The sequence below is a fragment of the Chelon labrosus genome (genome assembly GCF_963514085.1).
Source record: "Chelon labrosus genome assembly, chromosome: 11".
Lineage (NCBI taxonomy): Eukaryota > Metazoa > Chordata > Actinopteri > Mugiliformes > Mugilidae > Chelon > Chelon labrosus.
The window spans coordinates 929,879-946,762 of NC_140344.1; the positions used below are offsets into that span (position 1 = coordinate 929,879).

A 16,884-nucleotide genomic window follows, 5' to 3' on the forward strand; every position below is an offset into this window, starting at 1 on the left:
GGGTTTTCTCCAACAATCCAAGACAGGCTAGTTATTTGGTGATTCTAAATTGACCATAGGTGGTGGTTTGTCTTTCTTAGAACTGAGACCCCTGCTCTAGCAGCGATGCTCTAGATGTTTTGTTCTTTTTTTGTTAAATCTTTTTGAGATCTGGGAAAACGAATTTACAGTTTCTGCATGATGTAGGGCCATGGGTGTGGGGGGAAAAGGGGACCTGGGACCTGGGAGCCCGAGTAGGGAGAGGGCCCATGAAAATCCTGAATTTTTATTTTTATTTGTTTATTTATTTATTTATCTATTTTTTTAATGAATTGGGCCCTGCAATTAATTGGTGTCATAATGTATTTCAAATATATTGATAACATCAACTGAGAGAATGAACTTTGTGTCACAGCCCCCCCAAGACTGGACATTCGCAAAATGGTTTAGTTCGTCCATAGACAGCGGCCAGCGACAAGCACGTCAGTGAGTCCAGATTGAATGACCTGGAGGCTAGCTGTCATCATGCCGTCCAAAAAACACAAATCGGGGTACCAGAAAAAGAAAGAGCGGGAAGAAAAAGAAATAAGGCAGAATGAGGGAAAGCAACTGTTAACATCTTTCTTTCCGAAAGGTGAACCGAGTTTACTTGTTGTGTAACTGCATCCAATTAACGTTAACGTTGTCGTAGTCCGGACAGCATGCAATTTGTCAGTTGCCGATGCGATGTTTGTATGCTACAGTTTGCCAACCAGGTTGCTTGCTGTTACAAGTAAAGACGATTATGGGGCCAGCTAACGTTAGTTGTCAACATTAACCAGTTTCATAAATCTTATCAGTGACTTTGCAAACAAAAAGACCTGTCAGTGGGCATTTACTGGGATGTAAATTACATCCTTACACCTTGTGTAGAGCCTTAGCAAGGCTTTATTTCTTTTTCTGCAAGCTGAAGAACAATTTTATTGAAAAACGAAATAGTTTATTTGATTTGATTCCCTGTGTAGAGTTGTTGGTTCCTGTTCAACAATAAATGTTTGTAAATCAAAATATGTCATGGATCAAAATGTTAGTACACAAACCAGATGTAGCCTAATGTTTATAGATGTGTGAGCACAAATAGGCCAAATGCATCAATTCAGGTGGTGAATGAAAGAACCAGTCATCAATATAATCTGATCTGATTTTAGCTTAAAACCCTACTTATGCTTGTTATTTACAAATAAATGCCCCAAATTTTGTTTTGCTCACCCGCTTTGTGCACTGGCATGGATAGGGGCCCACTGACAATAAGAGTGTACAGGGCCCAGAATTTGGTGCTACGCCCCTGTGTAGGGCTACAAGCAGTACAGAACAGAAAAATCTGCAGTGGGTCGTATTAAATAATTGTATCCTGCGGAGGGCAGTAATGCACCTAGTAGCGCTAAAACTGTCCACAATAAAAAAAAAAAAAAAAAAAAAAAAGATGTTTAAAACCAGAAGAAGAAGAAGAAGAATGGGAGGAGGAGGAAGAAGCAAAAGCAACAGCAATAGCAGCTGCAGTAGCAGCACCTTACAAGCTTCACAGCATATCACTGGTAAGACTTCCGAATCATGCTGACTGTCGCTGAACATGTGGCGTTTATTTAGACAACCCAACGCTAAGTAAATGGCTTGTTGGCATTAGCCAAACTAAAATGTTGGACTTAACTGTCCTATCTGCCGAAGGGAAGATGCCTTTATCATTTAACGTTTGTCTTAAATCATACCATCCTGTCCGGTGGCGTGTTATATAGCTAATACACAGTTTGGTCATTCGCAACTAACTTATGCTGTTTGAACTATTTACATCGTTTCCGTCTGTCTGCTAGTTGAATGTGAGCAAAACTTTGGGATTAGGCTACACGTTAACGTTAGTGACTTTCAAATGTACATCTTTACAACTTGGTCCAGTGCTATCTTTAATGTGATACCGTTGATTATTTGTTGATTTGGTCCGACCCAAGGCCACGTACGTGAAAAAGAAGCTATGAGTTTATCTAAAAACGTAAACTCATAGCTTCTTTTTTACGCAGCACTCGCTACTTTAGAGTTGCGGTGGATGTGAAGAAAGAGTTGGCTTGATAAGTAAAATGAAAACACTCTCTCTCGAAATAGCTTTATTCATTGTTTGATATTTAAATGAATCCCTGCTGGAGGCAACGTCATAGTGTAACTGACAGCGTGTCTTCCCCTACCTACTTCCACGTAGGCTTTCCTAATGACCTTTGACGGCTTCCTGTTTACATTTAGGGCAGGTTGCTATGGAAGGCGTCTTGCACAAACTCAATGAAAATGCCTCCTAGTTGGGGCATTGGCGTGTCTTATTAAGTAGACAACTCCTAACAGTCAGTCCTGAATGCTTAACTTGCCAGTTCCTGTGGCACAGGCAGCTTCATAGAGCTTTTAGTATTCAGATAACTGAGAGAGCTGTTGATTAAACTGTATTTCCATATTGGGGGCTGCAGTTTGTAGTACTATTATTACTGCTATTGAATCGGATTGTGTCGTACCGACACGCTTGCCAACACACTTTCTTCTTATTATTTTTAAATAACACTATAGTGTGTAATTCAGTTAACTTTAACCGCACCACAAACTACATTCTCGAAAATGATCATCCATCTATTTTATGCTGTTTCATCTTCCACTTAACATTAGCTGGATTGTTATATTAGAGTGTCCCTAATAAACTGGCAAGTGAGTGCACATCAAACACAGACGCTGAAACTTTTGGCAAAGTTGAGGATGTGTAAAGATAGGTTGGGGGAGATCATCAAATTAAGGTTAATAGTAAAAGGAGACTGTACAATAAAATAATAACTGAAAATAAAAACACAAAACAAACAAAGTTATAGGTGTTTTTGGATTTACCTGAGTACCTGAGTGATCAAATCTCAAATGTGTCCTAAAAGAGTCTTGGGTAATGCCAGGTATGAACAGGACCTGTCTGTCTTGGGCCACATAGAATGACCATCTACTTAACTGACTTCCAATTCAGAAGTTTTGGCTCATTCATTTTGCTGTATTCTGGATGATTGACTGCTAGAAAAGGCAAATCTATTCATCTATATATTTTAGTAGAGAGAACATTTTAGTATCTTTGTCATTGGAGCAGTTATTAACTAAGCTCATAAATCTGTCTGTGAAGGTTCTCAGTCATCCAGGTCATGGTATATCCAACAAATGTTCAAAAAAGGCAACTGGACTTGTAGAGTTTTTTGAGAAGATGTTTCACCACTCATCCGAGTAGCTTCTTCAGTTCTAGGGAACTGGTGGGAAGTCTGAGGTTTAAATAGGAACTCCTCCTGTACCCACAAGATTGGATGGCAAGGAGAAGGAGCAAAAATACATTAAACGAGCACTTAAGACATGTGCATATCCCAGCTGGGCCTTTGTAAAAGGCTCAAAAAGATACCCCAAAAAGGACAGAGAGGAGGAGAACAACAAAAGGAAAAACATCGTCATCCCCTGCGTGGCTGGAGTGTCTGAGAAACTCAGGAGAATTTTCAGAAATCACTGTATTCCAGTTTATTTCAAACCAGGAAATACACTTAGGCAAAGACTGGTCCACCCAAAAGACAAAACACCCAGGCAAAAACAGAGTAATGTGGTGTACGCTGTTCAATGCAGTGAAGAGTGTACAGATTTATACACTGGGGAAACCAAACAACCCATCCATGAATGCATGTACCAGCACAGGAGAGCCAGCTCATCAGGAAACGATTCAGCGGTCCACGTACACCTGAAGGACAAAGGACACTCCTTTGAAGATAACAACGTCCAAATCTTAGCCAGAGAACGCCGATGGTTTGAAAGAGGAGTAAAGGAAGCCATCTCTGTCAGACTGGAAAAACCTTCACTAAACAGAGGAGGTGGACTGAGATTTACTAACTTCCGTCCCCAAGAAGTTTCAATCTCATTCACACCTTGACACTGGAGCCCCTGATGGACAAGAGTCGTTAGAGCACCATTCATAGGGAGAGGAGGGGGACAAAACAGTCCCCCCTCAACAACAGGTAAGTACCCAGTCGTTAATGGAAATTAGCTGCACCAGTTTCTGGTTATTAGAATACAAGCAAGTTTTTTCAGGAGGAGTTCCTATTTAAACCTCAGACTTCCCACCAGTCCCCTAGAACTGAAGAAGCTACTCGGATGAGTGGTGAAACGTATTCTCAAAAAACTCTACAAGTCCAGTTGCCTTTTTTTGAACCTTTGTTGGATAAGCTCATAAATGAATGCAGACTACAGGATATTAAAATATTTAAATATGAGTAGACTATGTTTGATCGTAAAATTGGTGTTGGCTAGTTGTCGGTTCATGTCCATGTTTATTTATAGAAATTAGCCACATGGAATTATGTTGGAAATTTCCTCAACTAGTGACTTTATTACATTTTTAGGCTACCGTTATTAGCTTAAAATTACTTTTTCACAGTCTTACAGTGTGCTGTATGCAGTAGAGTGCTGTGCTTCCAAGGTTAGAGTTATAGTATGATCTTTGTGCGAGTTTCTAAAATAGACATTAAGGGTGAATATAAATAAGTAAATTATTACGTAAGTATGCTTTCTATGAATGAGAGAAACCTCACTGCTACTTAATGTTCCAGCACTTTTAGCCCGCTTTTTTTTTAAGTCACATTGTGGCACGCACTCCCCATCACAAAACACACAGCACTGCTCATGTTTCTGAAATAACACGAGTAACAATAGCAATGCATTGTTTTGAGCTTCAACTGTCACGTTAGAGTACCTATTGTAGGGTAGTCTACACCTTTTAAATGTCTCGTTAGGGCACCACCTCCTGTTATCGTAGGAAGAACACGGTTTAAATCAATTTATCAGTCTCAATTAAATAATTTGCATATCTGAAGGAGTGAATCCTTTACTACAATTTGTACCAGTCATTCTCTGCCGTAAAACAACATCACAAACAACTTCTTAAGTGTGAATAAATATTTATTTAATAAAGTGACAACTATGAATAAATGAGGGACTAATAGAATATAGGAGTGTAATCAAATGAACGAATATAATAAGGTCTGAAATAGTTAATTTCGGGAGCGATGATGAGAGATGGAGATGTTTAAGTCCTAAACTAAAGGGAATAGATTTGATATCTAATCTAATCAATCTTCTCTAAAAGATGTTAGTAGGGAGTTTCAAAGTAGTGACACCAACTCTTTATCTTAAGCGGTAGGAACGATTCAAGCCTACTTTTCCTTAGAGTCTTCTCGGCGTCGGTGATGGCGGAGCGTCGGTGTGACGAGATGATGGCGGAGCGTCGGTGTGACGAGGTGGTTAGTGACGAAGCGGCACAGCTGATGCAGGTCTCTCTGGGACCGGTAGACAGGACTTGTTGCTTGGTCTGCAACTCCAACACCCAGCTTTGCTTGAGAGCGCTGTAGGTGTTCAGTCAAAGGCAGATGACACTTGGCAATGTCTTTGTGTTTGAAGAAAGAAGTCGGATCGTCACGTCTTCTTGATGTCGTTGCTATGGCAACAGCTTCTTGATTTTTTTTGATCCGTCGAAGAGATTGGGTCTTTCTCTGATATCCCAGCTGACTACGCTGGCTAACTTATAAACGATGTTGGTTAGTACTTCGGTTCGTAGAGTATAAAAATGAATAAAACTAGAAAAATATTTAAGTCACTATAAAAATCGTACGCCTGGAAAAACATCCGACGAGAAACAAACAGAGCTTGAAAAGGACCGGATTGTCAATTTTCAAGTTGTTCTTAAAGTTACTAAGTATAAACGTGACTCAGTACGTAAAGAAGACGACTAAAATAAAAGTAAAACGTGAATGGAAAGTGGAAAGTGCAAAAGTCCGGAGAAAGTGCAAAGAAGTCTGAAAGTATATAAGTCCGGAGAAAGAGCGGCGGAAAGAGCGGAGAAAGAGCGGAGAAAAGTGAGCGTCTCTCTGGTTTTATGAGTTAATTATTCAGGGCGTGTTTGGATCGGGTTTCCAGAATCTTCGCGCGGAAAGAGAAGAGAACGCCTCGTTCTTTGTTTCGAGATGTCTTATTGCCTGATCTTCTTAACCTATTTTATATTACTAAATTTAATCATTCCATCACTCATCATGACTCGTTAGCAATGTTTTTCGTATGTGACAACACTCAACATTACAACATGACAAGATGACGTATCAGAATGACCACATCAAAGTAACTCAAAAGCATCAATAAATTAATAAACTCAAGTTCTCTTTACATTGACATTTGCTAATAATAAAAGGTTGAGGTTTCTAAAATAACAATTCCAACAGTTATGATTTCAACTAATAGCTACTAGAACATATCTAAGGTTCTACATTCTTTAACTTCAACAATTAAAAGAGAGAAAATACTTTTAAAGATAGCCACTTGATGGCAATGTTGATCCATCCTTACTGTGACAAATTATGTGAATTTGGGCTAGCTTTATCGTACAAGGATCAAAATCGTCTCATTGTGATCGTAAGCACTTCCTGAACAATAATATATAACTTACCAGGTTATTACATTTTCAATAGTCATATTATCAAACTTAGGCTCTTTTTAGAGGAAAATGCAGATCAGAGTCTGGTTCTGGGGAAAGAAAGTTATTTACAACGTTCTTATCTGTGTTCCACTCTCTTGGTCATTCTCGGAGAGGGGGGAGCAAAACCTGTTAAAATGGTATGTTTGCATTTGTCTCTGAAAAGGGAAATTAGTACATCACAAGTTTAAAACATAATTGAACATCACATTAAGGTTTCTAGACTTTGTCCAGAAGAGTCACTTAATTCAATCTTTGTAGTTCCTGACATCGTGTTGATGTTCTTTCGATTCAGAACTAATTAGTCCAGAAACAAGAGTGGGAAATTCCACAAGAAGTGTAAATCTGTCTTTTTGGCTCAGATGGCGTCCTCAGCATCAGGGAGTTCCGATAGCATGGGTCTGTTCAGTGTTTAGACATGGCACCTTTATGGCTAAGGTGTAAAAGGTTGATCTGTTAGAAGAGTTCTTCTGCAAAACAACTTCGTAAATTTAAATTCCAGAGAGGGGGGGAATTTAGAGGACGACTGGTTCCCCTACACTATTAATGTCATTAATAGGTACTCTCTCCAAATGTGCAAATTGGGTGCTTTAAGTTCTTAAAGTTCTACAAAAAGTTATGGGACACATTCCAATAATTTCTATTAGTTACACTTTTTTGCTGACTGTAAATGTCAACTGAAAGTACAAGCAAATCGTATAATACAGATAACACATCAAATATTAATGCTCAGCTATTTTGCCAAGGGATACCAGTCTCGTTTGAGTAGAAGTGAAAATATCCCTACACAATATTTCAGTGTTCTGAACTATTTTATTTAATTAAACTTTTTCCAGAAGCATAGATTACATAATTTGTTGCTCTGATTAGTTGTAGAACCAAGCATTTTTTTCTTTGAATCAGTTTAATCATGTCCCTTAATGAAATCTAAATGGCGAGTTACCAGACTTGATTTTTATCAGAATTTGAGGCTAAACCATCCCTTGTAGATATGCATTGCCATATCAACAAATAGGACATAAATAATTCAGCAATGATGAATTAAGATAAATGCATAAAATGTAAGCTATCTTCCCTGCCATGTCTGTTATAGAGTTGTGCAAAATGTTAGAATGTTTTGTGAAAGAGAATAACTTCCTGTTGACATTAAATGGCTCTATGACTACTTGATTAATAATACTACTTGATAATGACTATCATCAGAAAATATACAAATATAAATGTCATCTTATTTAGAAAAGCAAATAACAATATAATCTCTTTTTTTTCATATAAGGCTTAAATCCTAATTTAGTTGTGACTACATCATCTGGAAGTGAAACATAAAATAATCATAGTTGATCGGCATGTTTATTTCCTGTTTACATTAACATTGCGGATAAGAAGCTCCAGGCTCAACAAACTGAACATGCAGAAAAATAAAAGTCATACTGGATTTCATTCTATTCCTCTAAGGTCAGGTTTGAGGGCTTTTAGATAAAATAAACATGAATGCTACTGCTGCCTCCAGAGTGTTTACTCAGACTTGCATTGGTGTGACACAAGATGGCCGTCATTTCTCACATTTGGACACGCTATCACTTGTCAGTAAAAACAATAAAAAAACATGTTTGAGCCAAACTCTTGTCTTCTCAATTATTTATTTTATAATTTATTGTAAAAAGCAAATGCAGTATGTCATGAGGTTTGAATGATATTTTTAATGAATTCCTCTTTCAGTCCTACAAATTTCCAGTATAGTTTTTCAGAGGCCTTGTAGCTTTCAGTACAATTGCGTTTAGCTCAAATGATCATTAAAATAACTCCTACCATATTTTCTAAAACTGGGCATATGGGCATACTGTACACCAGGGGCAGTATTCCTAAAGATTCTTAGCGCAAAGAGTTGCTCCTAGTGGCCAAATTCTAAGAAAATTCTTAGAATCATGATGTTTTCTAAGAATTTCCCCTCAGAGTCTACGAATCTACGTCTCTAAACACTTTTATTCTCATTGACCAGTTCAGCCAGAAGCAACACCGTTCCTCTGTCCAGTTGGGTTTCCTACTTCATTTCTTCTCCATTGCTGTTCGGTTTGTGGAAGATTTGAACGGCTACCAACACTGCTTCTTCTAGGCCGGTTAGCAATCACAGAAACTGATGAAAGCTGAGCCATTTTACCCTCGTTAATACCAAATGGATGAAAAATGACCAACATGGTAAATGAATGGAAGCAAATAAATATAACCATCAGCATGTGAATACTGTGCAAGTGGGAGTTTTCACACATTTTGTAGGAAAATTTTAAAGTATAGCTTACTATTTATTTATTTTTATTCAGATTTTGTCCCTGAGGGGCAATTTAAGGCACAAGTGAGCAGCTTAACATGCAAGTACAGACATTTTAAGGAGCAAAAAAAATACAAAATACAAAGTATATACAAGTTACTATGCCATAAATGTTATGGCTATCCAAAGTGTCCATGGAGAATGTAAACAGACTGTATAAGTAAAGTGACTAAAGTGCAAATGTAAACAGTAAACAGTAGTTACAGGGAATATATATTTACAAGTTATAGCCGAGGTATGTGAAATATTATTTATAATTACAGTCTTCATAAGTGATTAGATTCTATTATTACGTCTATTGATTTGACGGTCCATTCTAGGCCAATTATCACCAACAGTGTGTTTTTATCTAGCTTTTAGGATCAACCAATCACACCTCTGAAAATGATGACTCATACCTAGCAACAGGGTCAACCACACCTCCCCACTAAGATAAGAGTTTCTGTCCATTCCTTGCTCAGAGTTCTCTGAGAATTTTCTGAAATCACTCCTAAGCTAAGACTCCTAACTAGGAACTTTTAGGCTAAGTTAGGAGCTCTCTGAGGATTCTCAGAATCTTTAGGAATACGGGCCCAGTACTTCCCAAATAGTGGGGCATGGCATAAGAGGCAGGGGAACTTTCAGTATTCGCGTCTTTATTAATGCTTGAACAATAAACAAGCCTCCAGTCACTAAGTGGCAGCAGTGTTCAAACTAATCAACAGGCTGCCTGTTCAATCCAGTAGAAGAAGTACACAGGAACCTATGGGTGTACAGAGCTGACAGAGGGTATCGGCAACAGGGCGGTCATTTTGTGAGTGCTGCATCAGTAAATGAAAAAGCACTGTTAGCCTTGTACCAAGTTGCCGGGCAACGTGAAAAAATTTCTGTTCCCTAGGGGGGCATGACAGAAAATAACTGAGAAACACTGCTGTACACAAACTTTGTACTGGAAACTATAGTTCAAAGACGTCTCTTGGTTTTGAATTAGTCTTTTTTTCCTCTTTTTTTACATTGCTTATAAAATGTCTTCCCCGCTCTTGTACAGTTGGGTTTTGCTATTTTTTAATTATTTATTTATTTTTAACTTGCCATGATAAGTACACCCCAGTGTACTGGACATAACCTGCCAAGTGTCTTCAAATGTATCTTGACATTGTTTCGTGGCACAAGCAAGGTCAAAGATTAGGCTATCGAGTAAATAATCAGTAATGCTCTTAGCCTCTTCCTAAAGGACTGTAATGCTATAGCATATTAACCACAGTATCCAACAAACTACTCTATCTTTGCTTACAAAATTCAATGTGTCAATGTGTGGAAAGTAGTTCATTTATAACAAAATGTGATCTGCTCCCTGTCTGTTATGGATACAGTTGAGACTAACTTGTGCTGTTGTTGATGTCTTGTGTAGGTACAGAAAGTGGGTGCTGACTTGACTTCCTCTTCGTTTACGTCCTCCAGTTCAGGGGCGCGTCAACCTTTTGTATGCGCAAGTTGAGTTTGTGAACCTGACTGTACTTGCTGAGTGAATTTATTCTAGTCCTGTGTGATTGTGTGTGTCTGTCTCAATCCCTCTCAGCCCACCATGTCTCTGTATTACTCAATGCTCCAACTGACTCCATCGATGTATCTGCACCTCCTCTGCCTGCTACTGCTCCTCACTGACTCCTCCTACACAGTACCCACGAAGAAACGAGCATTTCTGGCCAATCCCCTCACCCAGGTCAACACATCAGGTGCTAACTGCTCCACTGGATGTGAGTAGGTGCAAGTTCTCTCATGTAACAAATGAAGTATGTTTTGATATTAAAAATCTACTCTGCCCTACTACATTCCTTTGAATTGGATAAATGCATGCTCTGCAATTATGTACATAACAGTTGACATTGGTGTAAAATGAAATGTGATTATTGGGCTAATTTGGAAATTAATTAACAACTGTTAAAGTGAAAATAGATTTCTACAAAATAATGCTATTGGTTAATAATACATTATATATAATCCCCTCTTCCACGCAATATTTTGTTGATGCACCTTTAACTACAATCACAGCACTGAGTCTATGTAGTTGTGTCTCAATCAGTCTTGCACATCTGCTTGCCGGAATTTACTCTGTTACTTTTGCAAAAACTGCTCAAGCAGAAGCACGTTCTTAAGCACAGCCACAGTTTTTCCATCGGATTTTTACTGCCCTGGGGCCTCATATACAAGGACTTGCGTGGATTTCCTTCTAAAGCATGGTGCGCGCTCAGATCAAGAAGTATATTTCCTTTGTACATCCCACTTGAGTGCACATATTGTACCTGTCCCCTCCCTTTCCACGCCCCCTTTAAAATATGCAAATTATATTTAAATTTACCCTGCACCTGAGATACCCCTCCCTGCATGATCAGAAAATGAAAACATGAGAATGCCAAAGTGAGCTGTACAAAAATGTACTCTTTGACAGCTGTCCTCCACGCACCACACTGTTGGTTAATTGCATTTGCGCGTCACATGATCTGTACATTGATCAAATGAAAATGTTTCCTGTTGACATTTACAAATTCATCATGTGATGGCGCTTTTATAGCAATGTGTGTGCAGTCGATAACTCCGATTACATTCGGAAAACCGGCTCTTGCTGCAAATTTCGCTTTAATGTTGACCTGTTCAGATGCATTGTATGGGAATTTGATATACCCGGCTGGCATGGCTCTGCTCACTGTCGGCCGTCACAGTCCCGATCGGTGTAACTAATTGTTTTCACATTTATGACAGTTTCCCAGCATTACCTCTAAGTGTCGCCAAAGGATCAACAACCGTAGAAGCCAGAATACGCCAGCCATGACGTTGGCGTGAGGCATGTACAAGTTTCGCGGATCTTTGACTCTTGATACATCTGAACTTTTCTGTGAGCGAGTACGTACAGAACATTTTTGTGAGCACGCACCCTTCGTACATGAGGCCCCTGATCTTTGACTCAGCCACTCCATTCACCTTCTCATAAAACCATTTCTTTGTAAGCTTTCATTATATTGTCTGGATCATTTTCTTGCTGAGAAATAAATCTTCTTCCAAGTCATAGTTCTCTTGCAGACTGAATCAGATTGTCCAGGATTTCGCTATAATTTGCTGCATTAATTTTACCATCTACCCTTGTAGGCTGTCCAGGGTTTTCTGCTAACAAGCACCCCTAAAGCATGATCCTACAATGCTGGTGATGCTGTGTTAGAGTTTTTGTGCAGTGTTTGGTACCCACTAAACATGATGTGTAGTCTGATGGCCGCAATACTCCATTTTGGTCTCCTCAGACCAAAGAACAGTTGACTTTGGACTCTCCCAAAAGATTTAATAAGAGCTTCTTTCAACTGTGGTTGTCTCTATTACACTGGCCTAAAGCTATGACTAGTAAAGAATAGTAGTTGTGTGCAGAATCTTTACCATCTCAGGTGCATGACCTGTTAATTCCTTCAAAGTAGTCACAGGTGTCTTGGTGGCCTTTCTCTCTAGTTTTCTTTCTGCACGGTCACAGTTTGTGAGCCAGCCTGCACTAAGCAGATTTAAACATGAACCATATTCCTTCCAAGATATGTTCAGTGACTTGGACATCTTTTTGAAACCATCCACTGACACTTCGATAAACTTTCAATAGCCCTTTCTCTGGGTTGTTTACAGTGTTCTTTGTTCCTCTTGGTGTAATTGTAGCTAAGAATACAGATTAATCAGTGACTGGACCTTCCAGACACAGGTGTCTTTATACTATAGACACATTCACTCCACTCAGGTGATCTAGATTTCTCTTCTTGCAACAATTGCCTGGACTTCTGTTGAATTGTGTAAGTCACTTTAAAGGGGGTGAATATTTATGCAGTAGCTTATTTTACATTGTGTATTTTAATTAATTAACATTATTCTGTAGAAATTTGTTTCCACTTTGACAGTAAAGAGGGTTTATAAAATCATTAAAAGGGGAAAACATTCAAGGGGGTGAATACCATTTGATAGACACTATCTGTTTTTTTTTTTATTTGGTTATGATATGTTGTATAAGGAACTGATGTTTTTCTTTCCTATTTTGAAGCTTTGTTATTCATGAGTTTTGTGGTTTCTTAGGTAATAATAATAATACTGTCAGCCAAGACTCAAAAGCTGAGGATTTCTCAACAATCAGTTCCACTGGGAAGACGACAAACCCACAACAGCAGAGATGGTCCTCTATCCCTGATCTACTCTCCAACAAGCTTTCAGTTCCTGTAATATCAACCCAACCTGCCTTTGTAGAAAAAGAAAATAAAGATACTGTACGACTTAAAGTGACCTCAAAAGGCACACAACAAGTTCAGTCCTCTCCTGACTCATCGTCTTCTATCAACCATACCACTGCCAGCTACAAATTAAGAAACTCTGTAGCATCCCCAATTCTGCCCAAAAAGTCTGCAGCAGGACTACATTCATCCACAGCCTCAACATTAAATACATCACCAGAGAGGATCACTTGGCCCGCATCAGTTCTTCCTTCTCTCATCACAGGCTTGCCCACTCATTCTGCAAATACTGGATCTATTACTATCACTGGTACTAGCACAACAACCACTGCAGAGCCTATTTTGGATGCACGCACAGTCGGTGTACTGGTGGCTTCTACATCCACGACAAAACCACCATCTACAGTAACACCAGGAACTGCACCAACCTTTGTAACAACAACAGGACCCTCCCACTCTGAAACAACTGTAAAGGAAACGGCTGATACAAACATTGCCATTACTGAAAACACAGGTTTAAACATGTCACCATCAACATCAGGTTCCAGGCAACACTTAAGTACTGGGATGCCACCTTTTCAGACCACTTCTTTAACCCCAAATGCTTCTTCCCAAACTGTCACCAGTACTGTTACTTCCACCAAGCATCTTGCCTCGGCAACGAGGGTTGCTGTGGTAGAAGTGGCTGGGGCTGCATTGACCAGTCAGCTTGTGGACACTTCATTTCTACTAGCTGTATTGCTCTTTGGTCTGCTGTTCTTATTGGTCACCGTGGCTGTGCTTATCAAACAGGCCTTTGAGAGCTACAGGAGAAAGGACTACACGCAGGTTGACTATCTGATCAATGGTATGTATACAGATTCTGGGGTGTGAGAGATGAAGAGTTTAAACACAACCTTCAACTTCTTTTTAAGAAGTCAGAGACTATAGGATGGAAGATTAACTGAACAGTGTCACAATGGTGTTGTGAGGATGAATCGGCACCGATTTGTTTCTTTCATTTACAGTTCCACTTCATGCTTTGTTCTTGCCTGGTTCCTGGTTTGGATAATTTGAATGTGAGTTGTGTGGCTTATCCCATTGCCAACATTAGGCAAGATAGTAAGTAGTCTATGCTATTGGCCTATGACAGAATCTCCTCCACACCGCTCATCAGCTGATTAGGTGGTGGGTTGAACTGTCAGGATGCCTGTAAAGCTCAACAGATGACTTAATCAGTGGACTTTTCTCTTGGTGTCGAGCTGAAAAAAGTTATTTTCCCTTTTCAGAATAATGTTATGCCTTTCATGTTTTCAAAAAGTAAATTTCTTATGAGCTACTCATTTCAGTTCATTTGAATGCATCTCAACACAGTGTAATGCATTTTTGCACATAAATAATTAGAATTTTTAACTTGTGGCAGTCATTTTTGAGGGATTACTTCATTACTTGTTCCCCATTTAAAAAAACAAACAAACAAACAAAAAGAAAACAATTAACCTAAACCCTAATGTCAATAATCTCTCAGACTTAGTAAGTCATACCGCTTAACTTTGCACATGTAAAATGCATCACGTTGTAAATGTAGAATTTCTACATTGAGCATAGCACATATATTGGCAGATTTCTGTGGCGTTGTATTGTGAGTATACAGAATACAGAGCTGCCCACGGGACAAATAAAAGTATTGGATTTATCCATCTAGAAAGGCTATTACAATCATCTTTTAAGTTGTTTATTTACAGACGTACTTCCAGTCTATGCACTAATCTAGTCTGAACTGGACATCTCTTAACAATATCAAATAAAGATATATTATTTCAGTTGATTACATGATGTTCCATTAGCTTTAATTGATGCAAATTCAGCAGTGTTTCCATATTTATTTGTATTACAGTGAATTATAGAAACACGGCCATACTATCTTCTTTATTTCAATAATTGTATATTTTTGCTCATGAAGTGATTTTTGAATATGTAGCTAGTTTGAATACATTGATTAGTCATCTATTTCAATCCGTTGGGTATATGCTTATTATGAGCTTTCTCATAAAAAGTTTAATTTTTACTACACCGTCATACACAGCACACATAGGAAAATGCTTTTTACAACTGTCCTTGTAAAGAGTAATACGATGACGTACATTGGAGTTTACAGTAATATAAACTCAGTACTGGAAAGTATTGTGTCTTATGCAGTATTATATTGGTGTAAATGGAATGCGTATGAATGTAGAATGTTTTAGTACTGTTATAGAATACCAATGTGCACTCTAGTTCAATTGCAAAACTGAGATTTCCAGCTGAAGTAGTGGGAATGGAATATTGGAAAGTTATTAAAAAAAATTTCATAATTTGGAGTGAAATACTGTAGCCCATCAGATTGATTAGTATTAGGAAAATAAACTAATAATTATGTTTCATAGTTTTTAGATCAAAACTGTGATCTAAAATATATTAATGTAATTAATCCTTTTATTTGTCAGTTGTTGCAGTAACTTTGGTGATGGGTTAAGTTTAGTTGTTGTTTAAATGTTTTAATTACATTTCACAAAGAGAGAAACACATAACCAGTGTTCAGTCTATTACAATGATAAACAATATACGGATTGTGGACCGATCTCCTATTAGCCCACTAACCAAGACAGTTTACATCATCCTGTCCTGCTACAAAATATTTGCAGTTCATTAAAAACCAAATTGAGTCTCTGAATTTAGCACTCATGCTATAGACTGAATGTAGCCCTTTTTCTTTCCTTGCAGATTACATTTGTGTTCTTTGATGGGTTCATGGTAGATGAAAATTTGCCAGATAATCACAGTATTGCATGTTAAAAGCCATGGGAATTGTAAAGCCATTGTCAATTTTTGACCTGTGGAAAGGATGACATGAACTGTATTCCACAATGGTAAAGAACCATATGCGGCTCTGAGAGGATATACAGCACATGGTGATTTCGAATTAAAAAGCAATGTTCAACTTAATGTGTCTTTCTGCAGTATGTAAAATGCATTTTCCATGTCTTCAAAGTTAGTGTCTTGTTAATTTGACATTCAGCTTGTTCCTTCAGATTTCTTTCAAGAAGACATTTTTAGATTGGTATATAAAGGACACTATGGAAACTAAAAGCTGCTTCACATTTTTCACATGAAAACACATTTATTATAATTTGATCTTCATCCAATAACCATGAGTACTCTAGATCTTTATCCTGTTACAGGGAGTAAACTAGACCACTGATAATTTGAATATAACCTTTTGTTTTCTTTACTGTAATAAAATGAGATCCTATTCCAGTGACTTTTAGAAAAGTGTATCTTTTTCCGGTTATCTTGAACAAAGTACATTTTGGTTTCTCTTTTCTTCTGTTTTCTTGTTTCTTTTTTTGACCACTTGTTGATGACTCTCTCCACTTCCCAGAATGAGTGTGACGCAAAAAACAACTAGATGATCGCAAGCAATCATAAAGGGGTCCATGCTGTGGCGAAGTTATCCCAGAGTGGGACACAGAGGCATAAGTGGTTCGGATACGGTCTGAAAGGAGGCAAAGTGTCTGCGGAGGAATCCTTTGGCTGACAACTGAATGGGAGTCAGGCGGGTCAGAAGCGATGAAATTTGGTGGGCTTGTATGCAGTCTTCCACAGGCAGCATTGCCTCAGTCTGCAACTAGAGGGAGTCACAGGCTAAAGCAGGTGGGAGAAGACCTGACAAGGTCAAGTGTGACTGGGGGAAAGCTGGGTCTGCTAACTGAGTAGGAGATAGGACTCAAATATTTACATGTCACTTGGTGGGCTTGTAAGGAGTCATCCAGAGATGATTATTATCAAATTTCAAG

General features: G+C 38.4%; 1 protein-coding gene across 1 annotated transcript; it reads left to right on the forward strand.

Annotated features, from left to right (window-relative positions):
- Positions 1-1,463: 1,463 nt before the first annotated feature.
- On the forward strand, positions 1,464-16,245 carry cUnh11orf24 (chromosome Un C11orf24 homolog). Its single transcript, XM_084555541.1, has 4 exons — positions 1,464-1,553; positions 10,234-10,305; positions 10,402-10,579; positions 12,918-16,245. The coding sequence occupies exons 3-4, from the start codon at positions 10,408-10,410 to the stop codon at positions 13,940-13,942; spliced, it is 1,197 nt and encodes a 398-aa protein (XP_084411667.1). The 5' UTR covers positions 1,464-1,553; positions 10,234-10,305; positions 10,402-10,407; the 3' UTR covers positions 13,943-16,245.
- The last annotated feature ends 639 nt before the right edge of the window (positions 16,246-16,884 follow it).

Excerpts from the sequence above, each read along its gene's own strand:
- cUnh11orf24 (XM_084555541.1), top strand. The coding sequence starts at position 10,408 with ATGTCTCTGTATTACTCAATGCTCCAACTGACTCCATCGATGTATCTG. Across the intron at positions 10,580-12,917 it reads TGCTAACTGCTCCACTGGAT|GTAATAATAATAATACTGTC; the intron begins GTGAGTAGGTGC and ends GTGGTTTCTTAG.